Source organism: Hyperolius riggenbachi, chromosome 2 (genome assembly GCF_040937935.1).
Source record: "Hyperolius riggenbachi isolate aHypRig1 chromosome 2, aHypRig1.pri, whole genome shotgun sequence".
Lineage (NCBI taxonomy): Eukaryota > Metazoa > Chordata > Amphibia > Anura > Hyperoliidae > Hyperolius > Hyperolius riggenbachi.
In genome coordinates this window covers 69500061-69524594 of record NC_090647.1, presented here as the reverse complement: position 1 = coordinate 69524594, position 24534 = coordinate 69500061, and the positions used below count along the sequence as shown (strand labels likewise).

The 24534-nt window shown below is 42.4% G+C and overlaps 1 protein-coding gene across 1 annotated transcript in view; it reads left to right on the top strand.

The window, feature by feature from the left end:
* Positions 1-17447, top strand: part of GUCY1A2 (guanylate cyclase 1 soluble subunit alpha 2) — a 326026-nt gene extending 308579 nt beyond the window's left edge. The window contains exon 8 of the mRNA XM_068266885.1: positions 16039-17447. Within this exon, the coding sequence (XP_068122986.1) occupies positions 16039-16252 (214 nt within the window). The 3' untranslated portion in view covers positions 16253-17447. The remainder of the gene's footprint in view (positions 1-16038) is intronic.
* Positions 17448-24534: the final 7087 nt, after the last annotated feature.

Below are 24534 nucleotides of genomic sequence, written 5' to 3'. Positions count from 1 at the left end.
TTAAAAAAAAATAAATAAAAGACCTGGCACTGCACAGTTCGGCACAACTCAGCAAAGGCACACAGACCATGTAAAAAAAGAGGGAGTACATATAGTGACCTATTTTAGAAAAAAAAATGGTGTTTAGATCAGGGATGGTCGTAGTTAGCCAACTTCGCTACGCGAACTACGCGTATTTTTACGCAAATACGCTTCGCAATCTACGGCTCCGAAATCAGCCACTTCGCTACGTTAGCATACCGTAGACTACGCATTAAAATACGCAAGCTTCACGTATTGCGTAGCGTAGGTGATGCGACCGCTTATGCCCTTATGCGGAAAAATTTCCGCAATAATCTGCTAACTATGTGCATACACAAACTAATATAAGCATACATTCCAACATCCAATGCGGAATTGTATGCGTATAAAGGGCAATAAAATTTCTGCGCATGCGCAATGACCCATATAAATGCAGTTACCGCACGCGTAGTTGACTTCGCAATACATACGTCAACTACGCGTAGCGGGCGAAGCTACGCATAGCGGGACTACGACTACGTGGAAATGCGTACGTGTAGTTCTTAAACTTCGCCTACGATGCGTAGTTGCGTACTACAATGTGTAGATTCGCGCTGGCGTAGTTTACGAGCAACCCTGGTTTAGATACCGTATTTTTCGGACTATAAGACGCACTTTTTCTCCCCCAAAAGTGGGGGGGAAAAGTCAGTGCGTCTTATAGTCCGAATGCTACATATTTGGACCTGTGCCTGTGTTTTTTACCCCATGTCTGCGATGTCTGTATTTCCCCCGCTGCAGTGTCTGCCTGCACTCCGTGTCCCCTGTGTTTGCGTGTTCTCAGTGTATGCATGTCCCCCGTGTCTGCCTGCACTCGTGTCCCCGGTGTTTGCGTGTCCCTGGTGTTTTTGCGTGTTCTCGGTAATTCCATGTCCCCGGCGTTTGTGTGTCCGCGGTGTCTAAACACATATAAGTAGCTGCCAGCCTGCCACATAGTCATCCGGCTGTCCCCATTTTCCCATATACGTACCGCTCTTGCAGCTTTGAGTATCGCGCTGTCCCCCGGTATCGCCGTAACTTGTAACAATCAGGAAGTCCCGGACGTCTGTGCAGGGAAATGCACCAATCAGGCGGGGGCGCTTGCCTCAACCGCCAATCATGCTGTGCAATGCTCGAGTGATAGTGTTGAGGGCGGGACCACCTCTCCGTCATTGTGGCCAATCACAGCGCCCTCTGCCTGATTGGTGCATTTCCCTGCACAGACGTCCGGAACTTCCTGATTGTTACAAGTTACGGCAGTACCGGGGACAGCGCGATAATCAAAGCTGTAAGAGCGGTACGTATATGGGAAACCGGGGACAGCCAGATGACTATGTGGCAGCTACTTATATGTGTTAAGACACCGCGGACACACAAACACCGGGGGACACAAACACCAGGGACATGGATATACCGAGGACACGCATACACTGGGGACACAGTGCAGGCAGACAATGCAACACAGGGGACATGCAGACACTGGGGACACAGTGCAGGCAGACAATGCAACACAGGGGACATGCAGACACTGGGGACACAGTGCAGGCAGACAATGCAACACAGGGGACATGCAGACACTGGGGACACAGTGCAGGCAGACAATGCAACACAGGGGACATGCAGACACTGGGGACACAGTGCAGGCAGACACTACAACATGGGGAAATGCAGACACTGAGGACATGCATGCATATATGATCAAAGATGCAAGAGAGGTATGTATTTCAGACACTGCACGGGGGACAGCCTGATGAAGAAGTGTATGTGTTTAAGACACCAGATGCACAGACCAGGACAGGACACGCAGACACTGGGATCATGGAGTACATGCAGATACTGGGACACAGGGACACGAAGACACTGGGGCACAGGGGGGCATGCAGACACTGGGGACACAGGGAAAAAAAAACACTGGACATGAAGGAAACAGTGGACAAGGGGACAGAGCACAGGGCATCAGACATCAGGGACATAGGTGGACAGAGGACATTGAGACATCAGTGGACACAAGGGGACAGTGGACACAGAGGGACATAGGTGAACACAGGGGGGCAAATGTACATGAAAGACATAAGGGGGGGGCATAATAATTAGGGGAAAAGGTCCATAACACGCCCCTGTACCATGGACGCACCAGGTTTAGTATATTTTTATTTTTCCTGGGTTTTTGTCCTCTAAACCTAGGTGCGTCTTATAGTCCGGAGCGTCTTATAGTCCGAAAAATACGGTATATATTTTGCACACAAACTATTTTTAAGCATTTTTTTATTATTGGATGTTACAATTCCCTTTATAAGTGGAGCAGGCACACAAAAATGGTGTTGAAAGTGTACCAGAGCTGAATAAAAGAAAAAGTTTTATACATACCTGGGGTTTCCTCCAGCCTCATCCGCTCTGATCGCTCCCACGCCGCCATCCTTCGCTGTCTGCAGCTCCGGTTGCGGTTCCCGTCACTTCATCCAGTCAGAGTCACTCAATTCTCCCAATTAGGTGTTGTGGCCTATGTTGTTCTAGGTGCGGGGTTCATGATGTCCACATTTCCTAAATGACACCTGGGGGGGGGGGGGTCTGTAGGCCACGGAGAGTGGATGATGGGGGCTCACCATCAAAGTTCCGCTATGGGGCCAAATGATTTGTAATTCCTCCTCTGTTTGAGTACCTTCGTAAAGAAACAGAACCCCATGTGCTCCGGCTTCAACAAGCATTGAATGCTGGGTGCAAACAGCAAGTTTGGGAAGTAAATAAATCCAAACATTAATCCTCACTGAAAGTAAGCTGGTTTAGCGATAGGCATCTCCATGTTCCGCTCAGCTGAATTCCAGCTCAGGCTTTTCATTTCATAAAAATTCCACTACAGTGATCAGCAACATCCTACCGGTGTGAGCGTGTTCGCCTTTCCTGGATGTTTTCCAAAAAACGTGTCTCTCCATCATCTTTCAGCTCCATGGGACATGATTGAATGGATTAAGTAAAGAGCTCTACTAAAACAATCAATTCCTATCAACAGTGAGCAGCAGACTAGAACATCAGGCACACTTAATCCTTCATGAAATTGTGAAACTCTGGAGAGCCAAAATATGTCAATTGAGATTCTCAGGTCTAATATGATCACTCTAGGGCAGGCCCTCCATCAATGTAGAGTTCTTTCTTGCGAGCAGCTTCAGTGTCTGGTGGAGGCCTGTGGTCACAGCGGGAGGCCAAATAGTAGACCCTACCAGTGGATCCATTGGATTCCTTCTAGCAATCAGGATGAAATTGGAACACAAAGTCCCAAACTGCACGCTAATCTCCCATCTCCCTATATATATTCTATGGAATGCATCTGCTGCAGATAAATTTTAACATTACCAGAGCAGTATTGTGCATTGGGTCTACCGTCTGGCTGGTCTACACATATTAAAGTGTGAGCTGAGAACCACTGCAGGCAGGTTCCTCTGGCAATGGCTGATGAGTCACTTCAGCAGAGAAGGGAGGGGGAGCAGAGTGAAGAAACCAGGTAGACAGCTTCTCCTGGCTGACAAAGATTTCATTTGCCGATGAGCAGAGCAGTACTCTTCTCTGCATTGAGCATAAACATTTTTACGCACAAGAAATGCTTTGAAATGTAAATGCGTTTTATGTACCTAAACTTAGGTTAGGGAGTTTATTACCATTTTACGTGGTTGTCAGAATATTTGGTCACTGAGACTTCAAAAATAAAGAAACACTACAAGTTCCAACATCATGTCCAGGGGCGTAACTAGAAATCAGCGGGCCCCACTGCTCAGGAACGTTTTTGGGGGCAGGAGGGGTCGCAACATAAGAGGAGAGCTTGGCCGCAGTTCGGTGGGGAGGGGGAGACATCCCCCCCTCACCTCGGGCTTTCCTCTCAGTGCTCCCCCTCCTGCAAACTTTAGTGACACCGGGCGGGCGGCGGCAGGCTGGACACATACCTCCATCGCGCCGGAGGTCTCCGATCTCTAAGAGCTTCATGTTACTTCCTGTTTACACAGGAAGTAACATGAAGCACTTACTGATGGGAACCTCCGGCGCGATGGAGGTATGTGTCCAGCCTGCCACCGCCTGCCCACTGTCACTAAAGATTGCAGGAGGGGGAGCGCTGAAAGGAGAGCCCGAGGTGAGGGAATGTCCCCGCCTCCCCACCGATCTACGGCCACGCTCTCCTCTTATGTTGCGACCCCTCCTGCCTCTTAAGAAGTCCCTGAGCGGGCCCTAGGGGGCCCCCCCAGGGGCTGGGGTCGCTTCCCCTATTGTTACGCCGGTAATCATGTCCCCACAAAACGATTTCAAGTATCGTATCTTTCACATTACAGGATCAGATTATCAAGCAAGACAGTCTCCATTATAGAATACTTTTTCACAAACATTATGGGAAATGCAAATATGTTACCGCCTGTTAGGATAGATGTGGAGTGGGTGTATCATGACATTGCAGGGCTGACATAGTGAAATGGTACAATAGTTTAGCAATTCATAACCCATTCTAGAGATAAGCACTGTGTGTTGGTAGTGTAAGTGAGACAAGATAAGAGAATTAGAATGGAGGGGGGAAGGGTAGTAGAGGGTTAGAATTGATGACATGGATGAGTGGATAGATATGAGCGTAATAGAAGTATAGTGTATAGCAATATTGTATTTTTCCTATTCAGAAAAAAAACTGACAGCAGCGAAGCATTGTGAGCATTTCCTCTATCAATTACATTCGCTTCTGTGCTAAAATTTGGTGTTTTTCTACTACAGACTCACATGGTATGCAAAAAACACGTACAGAAATGCACACAGAAAACTGACTGTGTTTCCAGCCACTGTTCTTTCATTCACTCTTTCCTCAGCCAAACTCCTCCAGCATCATTACAGTACACAGCACTTAGGAGAGGGTGGAGAGGCTGGGGGCAGGGCAACTGTAAACAAAACCTTCTGAGTAGGGAGAGTCTACAAATCCAAACTCTGAACGATTCCTTATCAGTGGCTGTGCAGATGCAGTCATTAGAACATTCGTGAAGAGAGCAGAAATATTTTTCTCTCCAGACCCTTACCACTGTCTCTAAGGTCCAGGGAAAATAGTTTTCCCAGGACTGACAGTAATTTACTGCGCCTTTTCCCAGCACTGCGCTCCAGGCCACCACCTCCAAAGTCTGTGGGTTTAAACAGGGATGGTAAAAGTGGTCATCCACTACTGCTTATTTAATCCGTGACAATGAGAAGGCATGTTTTCCAAAGTATTAAACAACACCACCTCATTCCCAGTAAACTGATCACCTGGGTTATTGTGCAGTTGCGGTTCTGAATATGTTTGGCTGCTTTGTGGCAACACAGGTAATCCTTACAGGGAACAATTTTACAGTATGAATGAGGCTCAGTGTTAATATATTATTATTATTCAGATAGTCCTTGCTTTCTACATGCTTGTACCCTTGAGCTGTGAGATTACAACAATTGCTCATATTACAGATAATTATAGCACTTCTCCAAAAGCATGAATACTAATGATGTTTTATGCCAGGCTAATTGCTCTGTTTTTTTGTATCTATTTCTCTTGGTGAGAAAACTGCACAGGGGGCTTTCTAATTACCATCACTTTTTCACATCACTCGTTCAAAAAAAAAAAAAAAGTCTTCCAACCTAGCTGTCTGTAGATGGCAATCTCTGCATTATACTGATTGGAGATGGGAGACAGCTATTGTCAGTATTTTTTTCAGTATGCGCTGCAGTGTTCCCATCAGCTATACTCCACAGGTACAAAGCAGTCATTATATTTCACACATAGGCTCTATTTAAAAGAAATTCAGCTGATTTGGATAGTTCTCTAATTTTATGAGGATTGTAATTGTTGTTTTCAATAATTAGTCAACATTTTGATCTTATGTGTTTTATGTGTTTTTTTAAAGGGGGGCATAAGTTTAGGCATTGGGCGTCAGGAAGGGTAGTTTGTCAAGGGGGAGAGTAAGGTTAGGCCTCCGGAAGGGAGGTTCGTTAAGGGGAAGAAAAAGGTTAGGCACCAGGGAAGGGAAAAAAAATCAAATACCTAAGGAAAGATAGAGGCTTCTCACACTGTCCTCCGGACCTTCGCAACTGCCCACCAGGCTTTACAACTGCCATTCAGGAAATGCTTTTGAAAACAAAGAAAACCCTGAAAATTCTTCATGAGGCGACAGACTAGTCAAAATACCTGTCTATTTTGTCAGATTTTAACTGCTTACTTTTTTTTGCTATGGTACAGGCTAACCAGAAAGCTCATGGTGACCCAGAACTCATTGGAGTGTGTGAGGGGCTACAATTGTCCTAACAGCCCTCTTACTAAAATGCTAAGAAAACCAAAAGTTTGCTTTCTTAAAACAGAAAGAATTTGCAATAATTCAGGTTGGAGTGAGCTTGAGATGTCTCCCAGTGCATCACTGCTGAATAAATGCAAAGCAGTGATGCACTGGGAGACATCTCAAGCTCACTCCAAACTAGCATTTTAGTAAGGGGGCTTTTAGGACCATTGTAGTCCCTTACACACTCCAATAAGTTCTGGGTCACCATGAGCTTGCTGGTTAGTCTGTACCTCTCGGTTTTACAAGCCCTACTCCATAGAGCCAAATTAATCCATGCCATGCACTGATGAGGACCAAACAATCCGAAACAGTCTGTATGCATGTTGGATTATTCTGGCTCTGTACAAATTAACAAGATGACACATCATTGCATTCCAGCGGTCCTGGAGATGTGTTTTGCTTCTAAGGATTACAATGGTTAATTTGCATATATTCAGCAGTGATGCACTGGGAGACATCTCAAGCTCACTCCAACCTGAATTATCGCAAATTCTTTCTGTTTTAAGAAAGCAAACTTTTGTTTTTTTTGCTATAGTGGTCTTTTAATCCTACAGAAAGGATCTCAATCTTAGCAGTTCATGCGAGAAAGCCCACCAATATCCATGTGCTGAAGCTGTTCTCTAAGGGTGAACTAAAACTTCTAACTAAAAACTAATGTGCAGGACGGTTAACCACTTCCCGACCGCCCACTACACAGGGGCGGCGGGGAAGTGGAGCCCTTCAGGACGGCCTCACCCACAGAGGCGGCGGTCCATTTAAGGGCATGGGCGGAGCGATTGCGTCATCCGTGACGCGATCCTCCGCCGGCGCCTGTCACCGCTCGCTCGCCGCAACATCCCGCCGGCTATACGGAAGCGCCGGCGGGATGTTAACCCCGCGATCGCCGCATACAAAGTGTATAATACACTTTGTAATGTTTACAAAGTGTATTATACAGGCTGCCTCCTGCCCTGGTGGTCCCAGTGTCCGAGGGACCACCAGGGCAGGCTGCAGCCACCCTAGTCTGCACCCAAGCACACTGATTTCTCCCCCCCCTGCCCCAGATCGCCCACAGCACCCATCAGACCCCCCCCTGCCCACCCCCCAGACCCCTGTTTGCACCCAATCACCCCCCTAATCACCCATCAATCACTCCCTGTCACTATCTGTCAACGCTATTTTTTTTTTTATCCCCCCCCCCTGCTCCCTGCCCCTTCCTGATCACCCCCCACCCCTCAGATTCTCCCCAGACCCCCCCCCCCCAGACCACCCCCCCCCCTGTTTACTGTATGCATCTATCCCCCTGATCACCTGTCAATCACCTGTCAATCACCCGTCAATCACCCATCAATCACCCGTCAATCACCCCCTGTCACTGCCACCCATCAATCAGCCCCTAACCTGCCCCTTGCGGGCAATCTGATCACCCCCCCACACCAATAGATCGCCCACAGATCCGACATCAGATCACCTCCCAAATCCATTGTTTACATCTATTCTCTCCTCTAAACACCCACTAATTACCCATCAATCACCCATCAATCACCCCCTATCACCACCTGTCACTTTTACCTATCAGATCAGACCCTAATCTGCCCCTTGCGGGCACCCAATCACCCGCCCACACGCTCAGATTGCCCTCTGACCCCCCCTTATCAATTCACCAGTGCATTAATTACATCTGTTCTTCCCTGTAATAACCCACTGATCACCTGTCAATCACCTGCCAATCACCTATCACCCATCAATCACCCCCTGTCACTGCCACCCATCAATCAGCCCCTAACCTGCCCCTTGCGGGCAATCTGATCACCCACCCACACCATTAGATCGCCCGCAAACCCGCCGTCAGATTACCTCCCAAATGTATCGTTTACATCTGTTATCTTCTCTAAACACCCACTAATTACCCATCAATCACCCATCAATCACTCCCTATCACCACCTGTCACTGTTACCTATCAGATCAGACCCTAATCTGCCCCTTGCGCTCAGATTGCCCTCAGACCCCCCCTTATCAATTCGCCAGTGCAATATTTACATCTGTTCTCCCCTGTAATAACCCACTGATTACCTGTCAATCACCTATCAATCACCCATCAATCACCCCCTGTCACTGCCACCCATCAATCACCCCCTGTCACTGCCACCCATCAATCACCCGCTGTCACTGCCACCCATCAATCAGCCCCTAACCTGCCCCTTGCGGGCAAACTGATCACCCACCCACACCAATAGATCGCCCGCAGATCCGACATCAGATCACCACCCAAGCGCAGTGTTTCCATCTATTCTCTACCCTAAACACCCACTAATTACCCATCAATCACCCCCTGTCACTGCTACCTATCAGATTAGACCCCTATCTGCCCCTAGGGCACTCAATCACCCGCCCACACCCTCAGAATGCCCTCAGACCCCAGCCCTGATCACCTCGCCAGTGCATTGCTTGCATCTATTCCCCCCTCTAATCACACCTTGAGACACCCATCAATCACCTCCTGTCACCCCCTAGCACACCTACCCATCAGATCAGGCCCCAATTTGCCCCGTGTGGGCTCCTGATCACTCGGCCAAACCCTCAGACCCCCTTCCGATCACCTCCCCAGTGCATGGATTGCATCTATTTTCCCCTCTAACCACCCCCTGAGACACCCATCAATCACCTCCTGTCACCCCCCTAGCACTCCTATCCATCAGATCAGGCCCAATACAACCTGTCATCTAAAAGGCCACCCTGCTTATGACCGGTTCCACAAAATTCGCCCCCTCATAGACCACCTGTCATCAAAATTTGCAGATGCTTATACCCCTGAACAGTCATTTTGAGACATTTGGTTTCCAGACTACTCACGGTTTTGGGCCTGTAAAATGCCAGGGCGGTATAGGAACCCCACAAGTGACCCCATTTTAGAAAAAAAAGACACCCCAAGGTATTATGTTAGGTGTATGACGAGTTCATAGAAGATTTTATTTTTTGTCAAAAGTTAGCGGAAATTAATTTTTATTGTTTTTTTTTCACAAAGTGTCATTTTTCACTAACTTGTGACAAAAAATAAAATCTTCTATGAACTCGCCATATACCTAACGGAATACCTTGGGGTGTCTTCTTTCTAAAATGGGGTCACTTGTGGGGTTCCTATACTGCCCTGGCATTTTAGGGGCCCTAAACCGCGAGGAGTAGTCTAGAAAACAAATGCTTCAAAATGACCTGTGAATAGGACGTTGGGCCCCTTAGCGCACCTAGGCTGCAAAAAAGTGTCACACATGTGGTACCGCCGTACTCAGGAAAAGTAGTATAATGTGTTTTGGGGTGTATTTTTACACATACCCATGCTGGGTGGGAGAAATTTCTATGTAAATGGACAATTGTGTGTAAAAAAATCAAACAATTGTCATTTACAGAGATATTTCTCCCACTTAGCATGGGTATGTGTAAAAATACACCCCAAAACGCATTATACTACTTCTCCTGAGTACAGCGGTACCACATGTGTGGCACTTTTTTACACCCTAAGTACGCTAAGGGGCCCAAAGTCCAATGAGTACCTTTAGGATTTCACAGGTCATTTTGCGACATTTGGTTTCAAGACTACTCCTCACGGTTTAGGGCCCCTAAAATGCCAGGGCAGTATAGGAACCCCACAAATGACCCCATTCTAGAAAGAAGACACCCAAAGGTATTCCGTACGGAGTATGGTGAGTTCATAGAAGATTTTATTTTTTGTCACAAGTTAGCGGAAAATGACACTTTGTGAAAAAAAACTATTAAAATCAATTTCCGCTAACTTGTGACAAAAAAATAAAAACTTCTATGAACTCACCATACTCCTAACGGAATACCTTGGGGTGTCTTCTTTCTAAAATGGGGTCATTAGTGGGGTTCCTATACTGCCCTGGCATTTTAGGGGCCCTAAACCGTGAGGAGTAGTCTTGAAACAAAAATGACCTGTGAAATCCTAAAGGTACTCATTGGACTTTGGGCCCCTTAGTGCAGTTAGGGTGCAAAAAAGTGCCACACATGTGGTATCGCCGTACTCGGGAGAAGTAGTACAATGTGTTTTGGGGTGTATTTTTACACATACCCATGCTGGGTGGGAGAAATACCTCTGTAAATGACAATCTTTTGATTTTTTTACACACAATTGTCCATTTACAGAGGTATTTCTCCCACCCAGCATGGGTATGTGTAAAAATACACCCCAAAACACATTGTACTACTTCTCCCGAGTATGGCGATACCACATGTGTGGCACTTTTTTGCACCCTAACTGCGCTAAAGGGCCCAAAGTCCAATGAGTACCTTTAGGATTTCACAGGTCATTTTGAGAAATTTCGTTTCAAGACTACTCCTCACGGTTTAGGGCCCCTAAAATGCCAGGGCAGTATAGGAACCCCACAAATGACCCCATTTTAGAAAGAAGACACCCCAAGGTATTCCGTTAGGAGTATGGTGAGTTCATAGAAGATTTTATTTTTTGTCAAAAGTTAGCGGAAATTGATTTTAATTGTGTTTTTTCACAAAGTGTCAATTTCCGCTAACTTGTGACAAAAAATAAAATCTTCTATGAACTCGCCATACTCCTAACGGAATACCTTGGGGTGTCTTCTTTCTAAAATGGGGTCATTTGTGGGGTTCCTATACTGCCCTGGCATTTTAGGGGCCCTAAACCGTGAGGAGTAGTCTTGAAACGAAATTTCTCAAAATGACCTGTGAAATCCTAAAGGTACTCATTGGACTTTGGGCCCTTTAGCGCAGTTAGGGTGCAAAAAAGTGCCACACATGTGGTATCGCCGTACTCAGGAGAAGTAGTATAATGTGTTTTGTGGTGTATTTTTACACATACCCATGCTGAGTGGGAGAAATACCTCTGTAAATGGACAATTGTGTGTAAAAAAAATTAACAAATTGTCATTTACAGAGATATTTCTCCCACCCAGCATGGGTATGTGTAAAAATACACCCCAAAACACATTACACTACTTCTCCTGAGTACGGCAATACCACATGTGTGGCACTTTTTTGCAGCCTAACTGCGCTAAGGGGTCCAAAGTCCAATGAGCACCTTTAGGCTTTACAGGGGTGCTTACAATTTAGCACCCCCCAAAATGTCAGGACAGTAAACACACCCCACAAATGACCCCATTTTGGAAAGTAGACCCTTCAAGGTATTCAGAGAGGGGTATGGTGAGTCTGTGGCAGATTTCATTTTTTTTTGGTGCAAGTTAGAAGAAATGGAAACTTTTTTTTTTTTTTTTTTTTCCTCACAAAGTGTCATTTTCCGCTTACTTGTGACAAAAAATAATATCTTCTATGAACTCACTATGCCTCTCAGTGAATACTTTGGGATGTCTTCTTTCCAAAATGGGGTCATTTGGGGGGTATTTATACTATCCTGGAATTCTAGCCCCTCATGAAACATGACAGGGGGTCAGAAAAGTCATAGATGCTTGAAAATGGGAAAATTCACTTTTTGCACCATAGTTTGTAAACGCTATAACTTTTACCCAAACCAATAAATATACGCTGAATGGGTTTTTTTTTATCAAAAACATGTTTGTCCACATTTTTCGCGCTGCATGTATACAGAAATTTTACTTTATTTGAAAACTGTCAGCACAGAAAGTTAAAAAAATCATTTTTTTGCCAAAATTCATGTCTTTTTTGCTGAATATAATAAAAAGTAAAAATCGCAGGAGCAATTAAATAGCACCAAAAGAAAGCTTTATTAGTGACAAGAAAAGGAGCCAAAATTCATTTAGGTGGTAGGTTGTATGAGCGAGCAATAAACCGTGAAAGCTGCAGTGGTCTGAATGGAAAAAAAGTGGCCGGTCCTTAAGGGGTAGAAAGCCCTAGGTCCTCAAGTGGTTAAACAACAAAAAAATGTTTACTCACAGCTGTGGCTGTCTGCATGGGGATACATCTATTACAAAATATAGAGGTCAATATTCATTTGACACAGGAAGATATTTAACTTTAGATCATTTTTCTCAGTAAGTAAACAAGCGTAATGTTTTGTACTTATTTTTCTAATTGGATTCTCATTATCTAGTTTTAATACTTGCATGATAAACAGATCACATTTTAGGTCATGCAGTATTTATGCAGGAATCTTGAAAATGTAATAGAGTTCACAAACTTTCAAGTACCGCTGTATAAAAATCATCTTTGAATCCATCCAGCCCATAATTAGGGATGTGAGGTGCCTTTAAAAAGTTTATACAGTATAATCTCGTTATAATAAACTTGGGTATAGTAAACATTCAGGCATAGTAAACTACCTCTCCAGGTCCCGGCCCATCTCCATTACTAGTCTATAGGAGCAACATCTGGTATAGTAAACCTGGATATAATAAAGCTTCTGTTATAGTAAACATGTTTTTTTGGCCCCTACGTGACTTAGACTCTGGATATAGTAAAAAGTGGGCGGGCATGCATCTTGTCAGTATGAAATCCATAGTCTGCTGCTCTCATCCGGCTGGTGGTGCAAGTCCCATCCATGGAGGTATCAGAACCACTCACATTACAGATGCGAGTGGCTTATGATGACTGGCTGCATTTTGAACAGAAGCTTCAAGATTGGCTCAAGTGAGAGCAGAAAGATTTGCAGGACACGTGCTGCAAGTCCCAGCCATTGAGGTATCGGAGCCACTCACAGGAAGCAAGTGGCTCCCTCTATTCAGTAACGGCTGCAATTTTCAAAGAACCTGGATACTGTACAAGCAATCTGTCTAGCCTGGCTATAGAGCCGTAAGATATACTTGACCTTGTAGTCCACCAAAATGTGCAAGTGCCTGTACTGTACCTCCAATGGGAGAACAGAGTTACTCCTTTGCAGCAGAGAATGTACCAGGGCATGCTGGGCCATTTCTAGGACAAGTGCTTGTACTGTACCTCCAATGGGAGGACAGAGCTGCTCCTGTGAAGCCAGGGTCGGACTGGGACACTGGGGGCCCACCAAAGAAATTTCAACCTGGGGCCCACACTTCCCATGATTGCAGTGAAAAAAGGGGCGTGATCATGCACCGGAAGGTGGGCGTGGACATGATGTATTATGGACAGGGACAAATGTATATGATCTTAGCAGTATTATAATTCAGAGACACTGCTGCCCATCAAAACTTTGCATAGAGTTCCTTCCTTCAATATAAAGTAATGTCCTACTTTTCAGAGGTTGCAACCGCAGAGGTTGCAACCACATCGGGGCCCTTGGGCCAAAGGGGCCCACGAAGCGCCCTCCCTCAACTACAGTATTACCTCTTTGTTGGTCCTGTGCTCATAATAATCACTTCTATAGATACTTTGAACAGTAGTAATCATTAACAAGCTATTTCCATTCCCCTTCTTGCACCTCGGACACTGTAGTTGCCATTGGCAGGTTTTGGTGCGTCGTATCAATTGTTATGTATAGAGTGCTTGGGGGGCCCCACTGTAAAATTTGCATCGAGGCCTACAGCTCCTTAGCTACGCCACTGCTCTCAGCATGAGTGATGGCAGCACTGAGAAGAGAATTTTTGTGCTGCAGGCAGCAATTGGAGCTCTGTCAGACAAAAAGAGGGGCCCACCAGAGACCAGGAGGCGGGGCCCACCGAAGGAAAAAACTGTACTACTGTGGCCCAGTCCGACCCTGTGTGCAGCAGATAATGTACCAGGGCTTGCTGGGATATTTCTAGGACAAGTGCTTGTACTGTACCTCCAATGGGAGGACAGAGTTACTCCTTTGCAGCAGAGAATGTACCAGGGCATGCTGGGCCATTTCTTGGAAGATTTCTGATATAGTAAACTACTTTTCCCAGTCTCTTGGAGTTTACTAGTGGCTGGATAGTGTACTTGTTAAAGAACAAGCGACACCCGTGCTAACCTAGAAATAAAAAACACATATATAAGTAGATAAATACTAGTTCTACTTACATAACAGATGTATTGTGCTATCCACGTAATGATTCCTGTGAATTTTACAAAGGAAAAGCGGAAAATCCTATTCTAGGCAGTGGCCATTTTGCCAAGCTAATGCTGATGTCATATCCTCCCTGACTCTTGTTTCCCCCCCTCCCTTCTCTTGCTCATTGTGTATTCATCAGCTGCCCTCCTCCCAGAGTCTTGTTTTTATTTACACATCCAATCACTGAGTCACCTCAGCCTTGCTTGTAAACACAAGCGATCAGCTAGGCAGGGAAATAAATGGAAGAGGAGGAATATATTATAGATAAAAAGAACTCCCAGCATTCAAAAGAACTCCCAGCATTCAACTTTTTGGCACTGTTTGGCACTAGGGCCAGTGCTCCTAAAGTATGTGATAACTCCAAACCATAACAGCAGAAAACGTTTTGCAAGTTTTAAATGCAGGATTAGCATCTTTATCACTTAACCCTCCTGGCGGTATATTAAAAACCGCCAGGGGGCAGCGCAGCTGTTTTTTTTATTTTATTTTTTTTTATATCATGTAGCGAGCCGAGGGCTCGCTACATGATAGCCGCTGCTCAGCGGCATCCCCCCAGCCCCGCTGATCGCCTCCGGCGATAGGCGATCAGGAAATCCCGTTCAAAGAACGGGATTTCCTGGAGGTCTTCCCCCGTCGCCATGGCGACGGGGCGGGATGACGTCACCAACGTCATGGACGTCGTGACGTCTAAGGGAGTCCCAATCCACCCCTTGCCGCTGCCTGGCGCTGATAGGCCAGGCAGCGCAGGGGTCTAGGGGGGGGGCTGTCTTGCAACGCGGATAGCGGCGATCGAGCGCGGGGCGGCGGCGATCGAAGTGCTGACGCAGCTAGCAAAGTGCTAGCTGCGTTCAGCAAAAAAAAATTATTCAAATCGGCCCAGCAGGGCCTGAGAAAACCTCCTGCGCGGCTTACCCCGAACTACGTTCGGGGTTACCGCCAGGAAGGTTAATAATCTCAGACCAGTTGCTGTTGAAATTTGATTTTTATGGTGACAATACCACTTTAAGGGCACTGCCATCACCTTGGGTGACCAGGGTTCGCATCCTGGTTAGGGTCATTACCTATTCAGTAAGAAGTCCTTGGGCAAGACTCCCTAACACTGCAGGGGGGCCCCTTGAGTGCGCCCTTAGTGGCTGCAGCTCTTGAGTGCTTTACGTCCAACAGGAGAAAATCGCTATACAAACGATAGTATTATTATTATTTTTATAAGATTGATATGAGATTATTATACTGTATTTAAAATAAAAATCTTCTGTTATATATTCATTTTCGGTGTAATTTGCCTTCTTAAAACAGACCAAACCACTACACCCAAACCACTAGGAATGTATAGGGGTATAAAAGAAACCAAAAAGTCCTCCTACTAAAAAGCAATGCTTGGAGTGATTTGCCTTCTTAAAAGAGAAGGAAACTTGCAATAATTCAGCTATAAGTGAACATTTGTGGTTACCCACAATGCACCACTACTAAATATGCAAATTATCTCTCTTCACCCCTGTAAGCCAGGTAAGCATCCAGAACCGCTGGTGTATAGCAAGCCTATAGCTTAAAATTTTACACAGCCACATCAAACCCACATGTAGACAGCCTGTTTCAGACTTTTGGTCCTCATCAGTACATGGCAAGGATTGATATGGCTGTATAGGATAGGGCTTGGACCAGTACAACAGAGTAACTAAGCAGCTCGGGGTGACCCCGAATGTATTTATTTTCCTAATTCTGGTACATTTTATGACTATTTATGCATTGTGTCTTCCTTGCAGGCTTTTAAAAGGGGAAGAATCCTTTCAGTTCATCCCTCGATCTCGTGAAGAGCTTCCAGACAACTTTCCAAAGGAAATCCCGGGGATCTGCTATTTCTTGGAGTTGAACAATGGTCAGAAACCACCAAAGCAATCCCAATCCATGCCATCTATGAGAATGAGAAAGGCTTCCTACAACATCGGCACTATGTACCTTAGGGAGACGAGCGTATGAAACCTCCAACCATCCCAGACTCTTCTACAAATAAACGTAAACAAAAAAGCACAAACCCCCTAGGGGGTCATGACGAGAATGTAGAGGATCTCTCTGTGCCATGAATTTTTCAAAAAGTAATCGGTGAGATCTCTACAAAAAGCCAGGCAATAATTCTTTATTACGGTAGTGAGTGACGGGTGTCCGGATAACACTTTGTTTTACACAGAGGATTGAACTCTGAGGTCCCCTTCTGTAGTGTGTCTATTTGAACAATAAACCATCCTTCCATCCCCTCCAAAAAAAAAAAAAAATTACCATGATCTAGGAATCAACAAAAAAATTCAAATAAATAACAGATTTGCTCATTTTGGGTATATTAGTGTTTGTACCCATATCCATCTTCTCGTATACCTGTTCACAAGAAGAACAGCTGGCCAAGTCCAAAGTCAAGATTGGATAAGCCACCTACACTGTGCTGTGCCAATGTTAGTTGAGTGATCTGTAGTAACATTAAGTTTATCCAAGTTTGGAACAAGACCATGGGCTCATCTTCACCAGTTTATAGTATCAAAATTACAGGAGTTTATACAATGTCGTCAAGCCACCTCCGGACCACATGATCATTTCCGTTGTAACGTTAATACGTTTTTGCTCTGTTGCTTTAATTTACTTGTTTGTTATTTTTTAGTTTTTTGTTTTTTATCTGATCCATATAACCAGACTTTTAATCAGCATGTGTAACCAAGATATATATTTTAATCCTATCAAGCTCTGTTAATCTTAGTACATGACATCACTTAAATGTATACCGTAAGGAACTAACTGACCGCCATAGCATCTGAATGTAATTTCTTAAATAATGCTATATTATACACGGGCGAAACATTTTATGGCCATTTCTAATGAAATATTTAATCTATCATCCGATTATTCGATGTATATAACTGTAGGAGCAGACATTTTTAAACTTTACGACTTGTGACTTACATATTCCGATTGTTAGTAGTCAAGATGATTTTTGACTTCGATTCATACTGTACTTATTAACCTAATGTACGGGGGGGAAAAACAACAACAACAAAACAGCCATGCCAAGATCAAAGAACGGGCTTTTTCTTCAATCACTAATACAACTGTACTGTATACTACTAAAGCTCACTATCAACGTATAGCAAAAATAAATTCATTTGAAAATTCTGGACAGCCATCGTGATTTGGAGTATTTGGTGATATTTTGTTTTGTCATTTAAAAAAAACAAATCTTGTAGTATTAGCTGTAACAGTAAGGTACTGTTTGTATATGTTGACTACCATTCTACAAATTCAATTTTGTTTTTACACTTACAGGTGTATTTAAAGAGACAGTAACAAAAAGCAATGGTATGGAGTAAGCCATGGCAATTAATTATGTGTTTAAAGCTAATTGTCAGTTTGACTTATTTATTGTTGATTTATTGTTTTGGAAAAGTTGGGTATATTTATGAGGCTTTTTTACATGCATAGGATGACAATAACAGATCAGATTGGGTGTGTGTGGAATTACGCTCAAAATAAAATGTTTGCCCTAATACATTAAAGGATACCACAACTGACATGTGACATGTTGAGATAGACATGTGTATGTACAGTGCCTAGCACACAAATACCTATGCTGTGTTCCTGTTTTTCTTTCTGTGCCTGAAAGAGTTAAATATCAGGTATGTAAGTGGCTGACTCAGTCCTGACTCAGACAGGAAGTGACTACAGTGTGACCCTCCCTGATAAGAATTTCCACCTATAAAATACTTTCCTAGCAGAAAATGGCTTCTTAGAGCAAGAAAGAGATAACAAGAGGAATTTCTTATCAGTGAGGGTCACACTGTAGTCACTTCCTGTCTCAGTCAGGACTAAGTCAGCCACTTACATACCTGATATTTAACTCTTTCAGGCAGAGAAAGAAAAAAAAGGAACACAGCAGAGTTATTTGTGTGCTAGGCACTGTACATACACATGTCTATCTCATTATGTCACATTTCAGTTGTGGTATCCTTTAAACACAGTAAATTATGAATATGAAGTATAATAAAACTACTCTGATGCCATTTCAATTCATATTTACACCTCACTGAAGCTAGCTAGCTACCTTGAAAAATAGTCAAATGGTTTTAGCTGTTACTTTTATGCTGTGTTTAAGTGTTATAGACCATAGATGAAATCTGAGTATAATACCACTGCATATCATGCCCAACAGAGTAACTGTTGGGCATAAAATCAAAAATCAATTCTTTATTTTTATCTGGTAAACAAGTAATAAGAATGCTAACCAGGCAATCCAAAAGTTAAAAATCACTCTTATTTTTCTTCTCCATAAAACATCATTCCCCAGTTTCCCTGGCTCTTATTTGGTACATCTGCCACACAAAGGAAGTTGCAGGGCATGCTGGGTTTTCTTTTTTTCTACTTTACTTTCCCCTCAGAAATAACTAGTGCAGCCTGATTGGCTGATGCGTCTTTCCCTCCTGTTTTCCCCTCCCACACCTCTGTTCCTCTCTGACTGGCCAATATTTCTCAATGCACTTTCTACTGCAGAGCTGGGTGGGAGGGTCTGAAGACTGGGAGGGTGCCGAGGCAATGATAAACATAAGCTGCGACTGTTGTGGTCCATAATGCATCCACTGCATGCTGCAGCTGTATGAATAAGGGGTTTTATGGGAACCCCCTGGGCACTGCAGGCTCTACCTATATGTGCGGAATAGTGTGCCTGTGCATTGTTTATGCCATGATTGCTCACCCACTCCCAACTTTTAAATATAGCTTTCCAGTATGATGTAAGCCTTTATCATCTTGAAATGGAACGTTTAATATATTTTTTAAATGTATACCATGAAGATAGGTTATGATTATTGCATATAAATAGTTACTGATTATTACACAAGTATTACATTGAGAAGAGCTGTCATCTCTTGATTGTAAAATGCTTGGTACTTAAAGTCTTCCAATCCACATGTAACATATACCCTGTGTAAATGAAATCTCTCTCCCAATTTTTTTCTCGTGCTTTTCTTTAATGAAACTGTGTAGCAGCAGGGTGACTTTAGATGGAAAAGTTTGTGTACTTTTCAGCGCTGCCAGGGAGGATGTAACTTATTGCTCTACTCATCCAGTCACTGGCCATTTACAACTAAAGCCACGCCCCCCATTATTAGACAATAACTTCAAACTCAATTTAGTTTATGTAAGTCTAGAAAAGAACACACCTGATGTTACACAATACACAAAGGAATTAACCTTGTAGAGAGAGTAAATATTAAAATTTAACTTTTATTAAATACTTAAAAGAGCATCAGGACACATATCACTAACTACAAGTAACAAAGTGATAGCAATAGAGTTGGCGGGGCACTAGTTAAGTAGTTACTAGTCGTTAAGACAACCCTGCCAATCTGCCTATTGAAAGATTGTTAAACCCCACACCAATACCCTACATGTTTCGTTATATAAAAATAGAAACTTCGTCAGGAGTGAATACTATACAAAGTGCAAAGTGCTAAATTAACAACAACATGATATATATAAATCACAGAGTACACATGATAGTAAGTAATATGGCCACAGGCAGCAGCCAGCCAACATATTAGGCAGCACTTTACAAACTGCATTGATGCATGGTACATCACTCGCTGACCCATATGCAGTTCACTTTTTCTCCTGGGTGATATTTTCAAACTTGTCTATGAAATGCCTTTTAAACTGACAACAAGCAAGAAAATACTCAAAATAAATTTGACAGAACTTTTTCACTAACTTTTTGGTACTTTTTAAATTGTAAAATGATGAAAAGTTATTTTGAAGAAAATATGAAAATTATTTCCTAGGAGAAAACTCAGAAGAAAAACAGAATTGCATATAGGCCCCTGTCCTTTATTCAATTCACTTTGGGCCATATCCAATTCAATTTTTCACCTGACTTTTCTCTTAGGAGATATTTTTTCATTTTCAATTTAAAATAACTTTCCAGCACTTTTCAATTAAAAAGTACCAAAAGGTAGATGAAAAAGTACTATCAAAATTATTTTGAGAATTTTCTTGCTTTCTGGTGGCTCAAAAGGCATTTTATTGACAAGTTTAAAAATATCAACTTGGAAGTTTTCTCCAAGGAGATACATTTTCATCTCCTTTTTAAAATAATTTTTTAGCACTTTGCAATGGAAAAAGTACCAAAAAGTAGGTGAAAAATTACTGTAAAAATTATTTTGAGTATTTGTTTGCTTGCTGGTGGTTTAAAAGGCATTTTATTCACAAATTGGCCCATATGCAATTAACGTTTTCTCCTGAGTTTTCTCCTAGGAGATATTTTGAGCATTTACAATTGAAAAAAATACCAAGAAGTAATTTGAAAAAGTACTATGAAAATTTGTTTGCATATTTTATTTGCTTGGTGGGGGTTTAAAAAACATTTTATTGACACATTTAAAAATCTCACCAAGTTGAAAATTCAAGAGAAAAAGGGAATTGCATATGGCCCTTTGGGCCATATGCAATTCACTTTTTCTCCTGAGTTTTCTCCTAGGAGATAATTTTTCATCTTCAATTTAAAACAACTTTTTAGCACTCTGCAATGGAAAAGTACCAAAAAGTAGATGAAAAGGTACTGTCAAAATTAGTTTAAGTATTTGTTTGCTTGCTAGTGGTTTGAAAGGCATTTTATTAACAAGTTGTGAAAATGTCACCTAGGAGAAAACTCAGGTGAAAAAGTGAATTGCATATGGGCCTTTGGGCCATATGCAATTAACTTTTTCTCCTTAGTTTTCTCCTAGGAGATAATTTTTGATCTTTGAATTAGAATAACTTTTCAGCACTCTGCAATTAAAAAAGTACCAAAAAGTTGGGGAAAAACGACTATCAAACTTATTTTGATTATTTTTTTGCTTGCTGGTGGTTTAGAAGGCATTTTATTGAGAAGTTTGAAAATATCACCTAGGAGAAAACTTAGGAGAAAAAGTTAATTGCATATGGCCCTTTGGGCCATATGCAATTCATTTTCTCACCTGAGTTTTCTCCTAGGTGATATTTTTACACCTTGCCATTAAATGCCTGTTAAACCACCAGCAAGCAAGGAAATACTCAAAATAATTTTGATAGTACATTTTCACCAACTTTTGGGTAATTTTTAACTTAGAAGAAAAAGTGAATTGCATATGGCCTCTATTCATAAAATGCATCAACAAGCAAGAAAATGCTCAAAATAATGTCGATAGTGCTTTTCACCAACATTTGTACACTTATACAAATGTTAAAATGTTGAAAAGTTATTTTAAAGAGAATATGAAAATTATCTCCTTGGAGATAACTCAGAAGAAAATGTTAATTGCATATGGGCTAACATATCTTTTTTAACCTTTTACCTGGAGTTCTTTTTTAATCTACCAGTTACAGTTATTGTAATTTCAATTGTTAGAAGCCTGATTATTGTTCTGATCATGCTAGAATATACAGATAACCTATATTGTTGCCATATGTTATTTTATGTGAATTTGTTGATGTCAGAACACTGGTCATTTCCGCTTACTTACCAAGAGTTAATTCAAAAAATACATTCAGTTTTCTAAGGTGGCATCAGCTACACGATACAAGTTTTTTTGTGTTTTATTATTTTTTTGACCAGAGAAATCTAATCAATGTTTCTATTTGAGAGAGAATAATTTGAAAAATAAAATTGTACGAATACTATACCTATGATCAATTTTCTCTGAAAGTTTAAAAAAAAAAAAAAAAAAGTTCAGTTTTTATAATTTTCTATCTGATTTTCACATCCAGGCAGATTTTTATCAAAAGAAAGGAAAAATCATTATTTTTCTTGATAAAAAAAACATTCTTGATTTCTTATACAATTGTTTACTTTTATTACAAGATCAATTGAAGTGATTGATATGCCACCTTTAGACAGTGTTTTCAAAATCTTCCTTAAAGTGGACCCAAATTAAAAATACAAGATTTCAGAAATAAAATCTATTGTCTAAATTACAATAATAAATAGCAGCCTTTTTTCAGCTGCATAATGACAAATATAACATATTTTACATTTATTGGTGGAACCCCTACCTTCCTTTCATATTGCCGTGACATGATCTGGCAGACTGCTGGAGGAGATAAAAAACAAAACACAGGCTGCTACTGATGATGTCACAGGGGAGGTGATCTCAGCTTGTGTGATATTTCACATAGACGACGCCTCTGTGAGGGAGGGTAGCTGATGACAAACACACCCATGATCTAAAACCTCCTACTAAGCTCAGACGTAATGGCTGCCACCTGTTTAACCCTAGTTATGACAAGAGATCGTTGAAAAGCATGCACTGAAATGCTCATAGACTTGAAGGAGTGTTTATTTATCTTTGTATGTGTCAGAGTGGTGCAACTTAATGCTTTGAATTAAAAAGATGTTTGGTTTGGGTCCGCTTTAAAGGGAATCTAGAGTGCTTTTTTTATTTTTCAATTTTTCTTTTATTTATAAGGATTAGTATTAAAAATGAGACAAGAGAATATTACATTTCGCAAATAAAAGATCTTGCTTTAGTGTTACCTTGTGCTTGTCCCCGGCCATTAACACCAACATGTCTCATTTGCTAATTGCTACATCCAACAGCAAGATGACTGTGCCTGATGAGCCGCATAGCCTTCACTAGCGCTAGAGTGGCAGCTACTACGTTATCTAACGTAGTAGCAGCTGTGCTAGTGAAGTATCACAGTCACACTACTTCACAGCGCGTGGCAGTTAAAGGCGCGCGCGTAACTTAGTAAACAGCGTGCATAACTTATTAGCACATGCTACGCAGCACAACAGTGCATAGCATGAGTAGCACGCGCACGTTGGTTTTTTGAACCCGCGCTGCTAGAGCAGTGCACTTTAATGAATCAACCCCATAGAGTGTGTCAAGGTTTCAAGAAAGTCGTGCAGGTCAGGACTTTGCATTCCACTACTTCAATGAAAATAAACAGACATGTCTGAATGGATCCTATACATAATATTGGATCTGTTGACATGTACGTCTATACAATGATATTTGGCAAATAGAGTGATAAGGAGAGATAATACAGAGTTAAGACTAATAAAGAGGGATAATACATGAGTTAAGTCAGTTAAGGAGGCATACATTTTTGTGGATTAAGCCCAGTATCTAAGGGCCATTAGTGGTACATCTAGTAAATCGTAAAAGAGCGAGTCTGGAAAACCTGCAGATCCTCCAGGATGGGGAAAATAACACAGTAGAGAACAGGGAGCACATTATAGGTGTAGTACATCAGTAAAATGTGAGGAAAATAATAAATAATGTGGTACTCACAAGTTGAGGAACTGTAACTACTGTAAAAGGCTTTATGTGTGGTGGGTACCACCACCCTATGGAGTATGTGCTTCTCCTGCTGGCTCAGTCCTTCTCCAAAAAAAGTGTTTAGAGAGGCCCAGGATGGTCTCTTATATAAAAAAAGGACTGGCAACTGGTAAAACTGAGCTCAACCCCCTAAGCGATTGTAAAAGTACTAAGGAGAAAGGGAGAACCCAAAAATAGTTTAAAAGGTGGGGAACACTTGCCTTATTGTTTGGCACTCTAAACCAAGCTGCACGACACTTATACTGATCTGAGGAAGTGGGTTGTAACCGGTGAAACAAGTTGTTCCTCCAATGTTATTTTTGTGAAACCAATTTTTTCTTCCCGCTACCGTATTTTTCGGACTATAAGAAACTCCTGACCATAAGATGCACCTGGGTTTAGAGGACAAAAACCGGGGGGGAAAAAATATACTAAACCTGGTGTGTCCATGGTGAAGAAGTATCTTGTGGATTATGCCCCTTTGCACATCATGCCCCCTTGTACCTCTTGTGTCTCCCTGTGTCCTCCAATGTCCCCCTTGTGTCCTCCTGTGTCCCCTATGTGTCCACCTCTGACCCCCTTGTGTCCTCTCTCCCCCTTGTGTCCCCCTCTATGCCCCTTTGTGTCCCCGTGTCCTCCACTTGCCCCCTGTATCCTCCTCCATATGGGCGCAGTACAGGAGGTCCCTGACATTGCGGCGGTTCGGAGGTTCTTATTGGCAGGTGTTCACAAGTCAGGAACTCCCTGCATTTGGACTATAAGACGCAGTGACTTTTCCCCCACTTTTGAGTGAGAACTATAAGTGAGTCTTATAATCCAAAAAATACGGTATGTGTAACTAGTGAGGTAAGTGCTTTTAAACTGTTTTCTATATTTTGGGGGCATCTCTTCCCTTTTTTCTATGTCAGAAAGAAATCCCTTTATCATGTATAATATTTCTGATACTTCTAA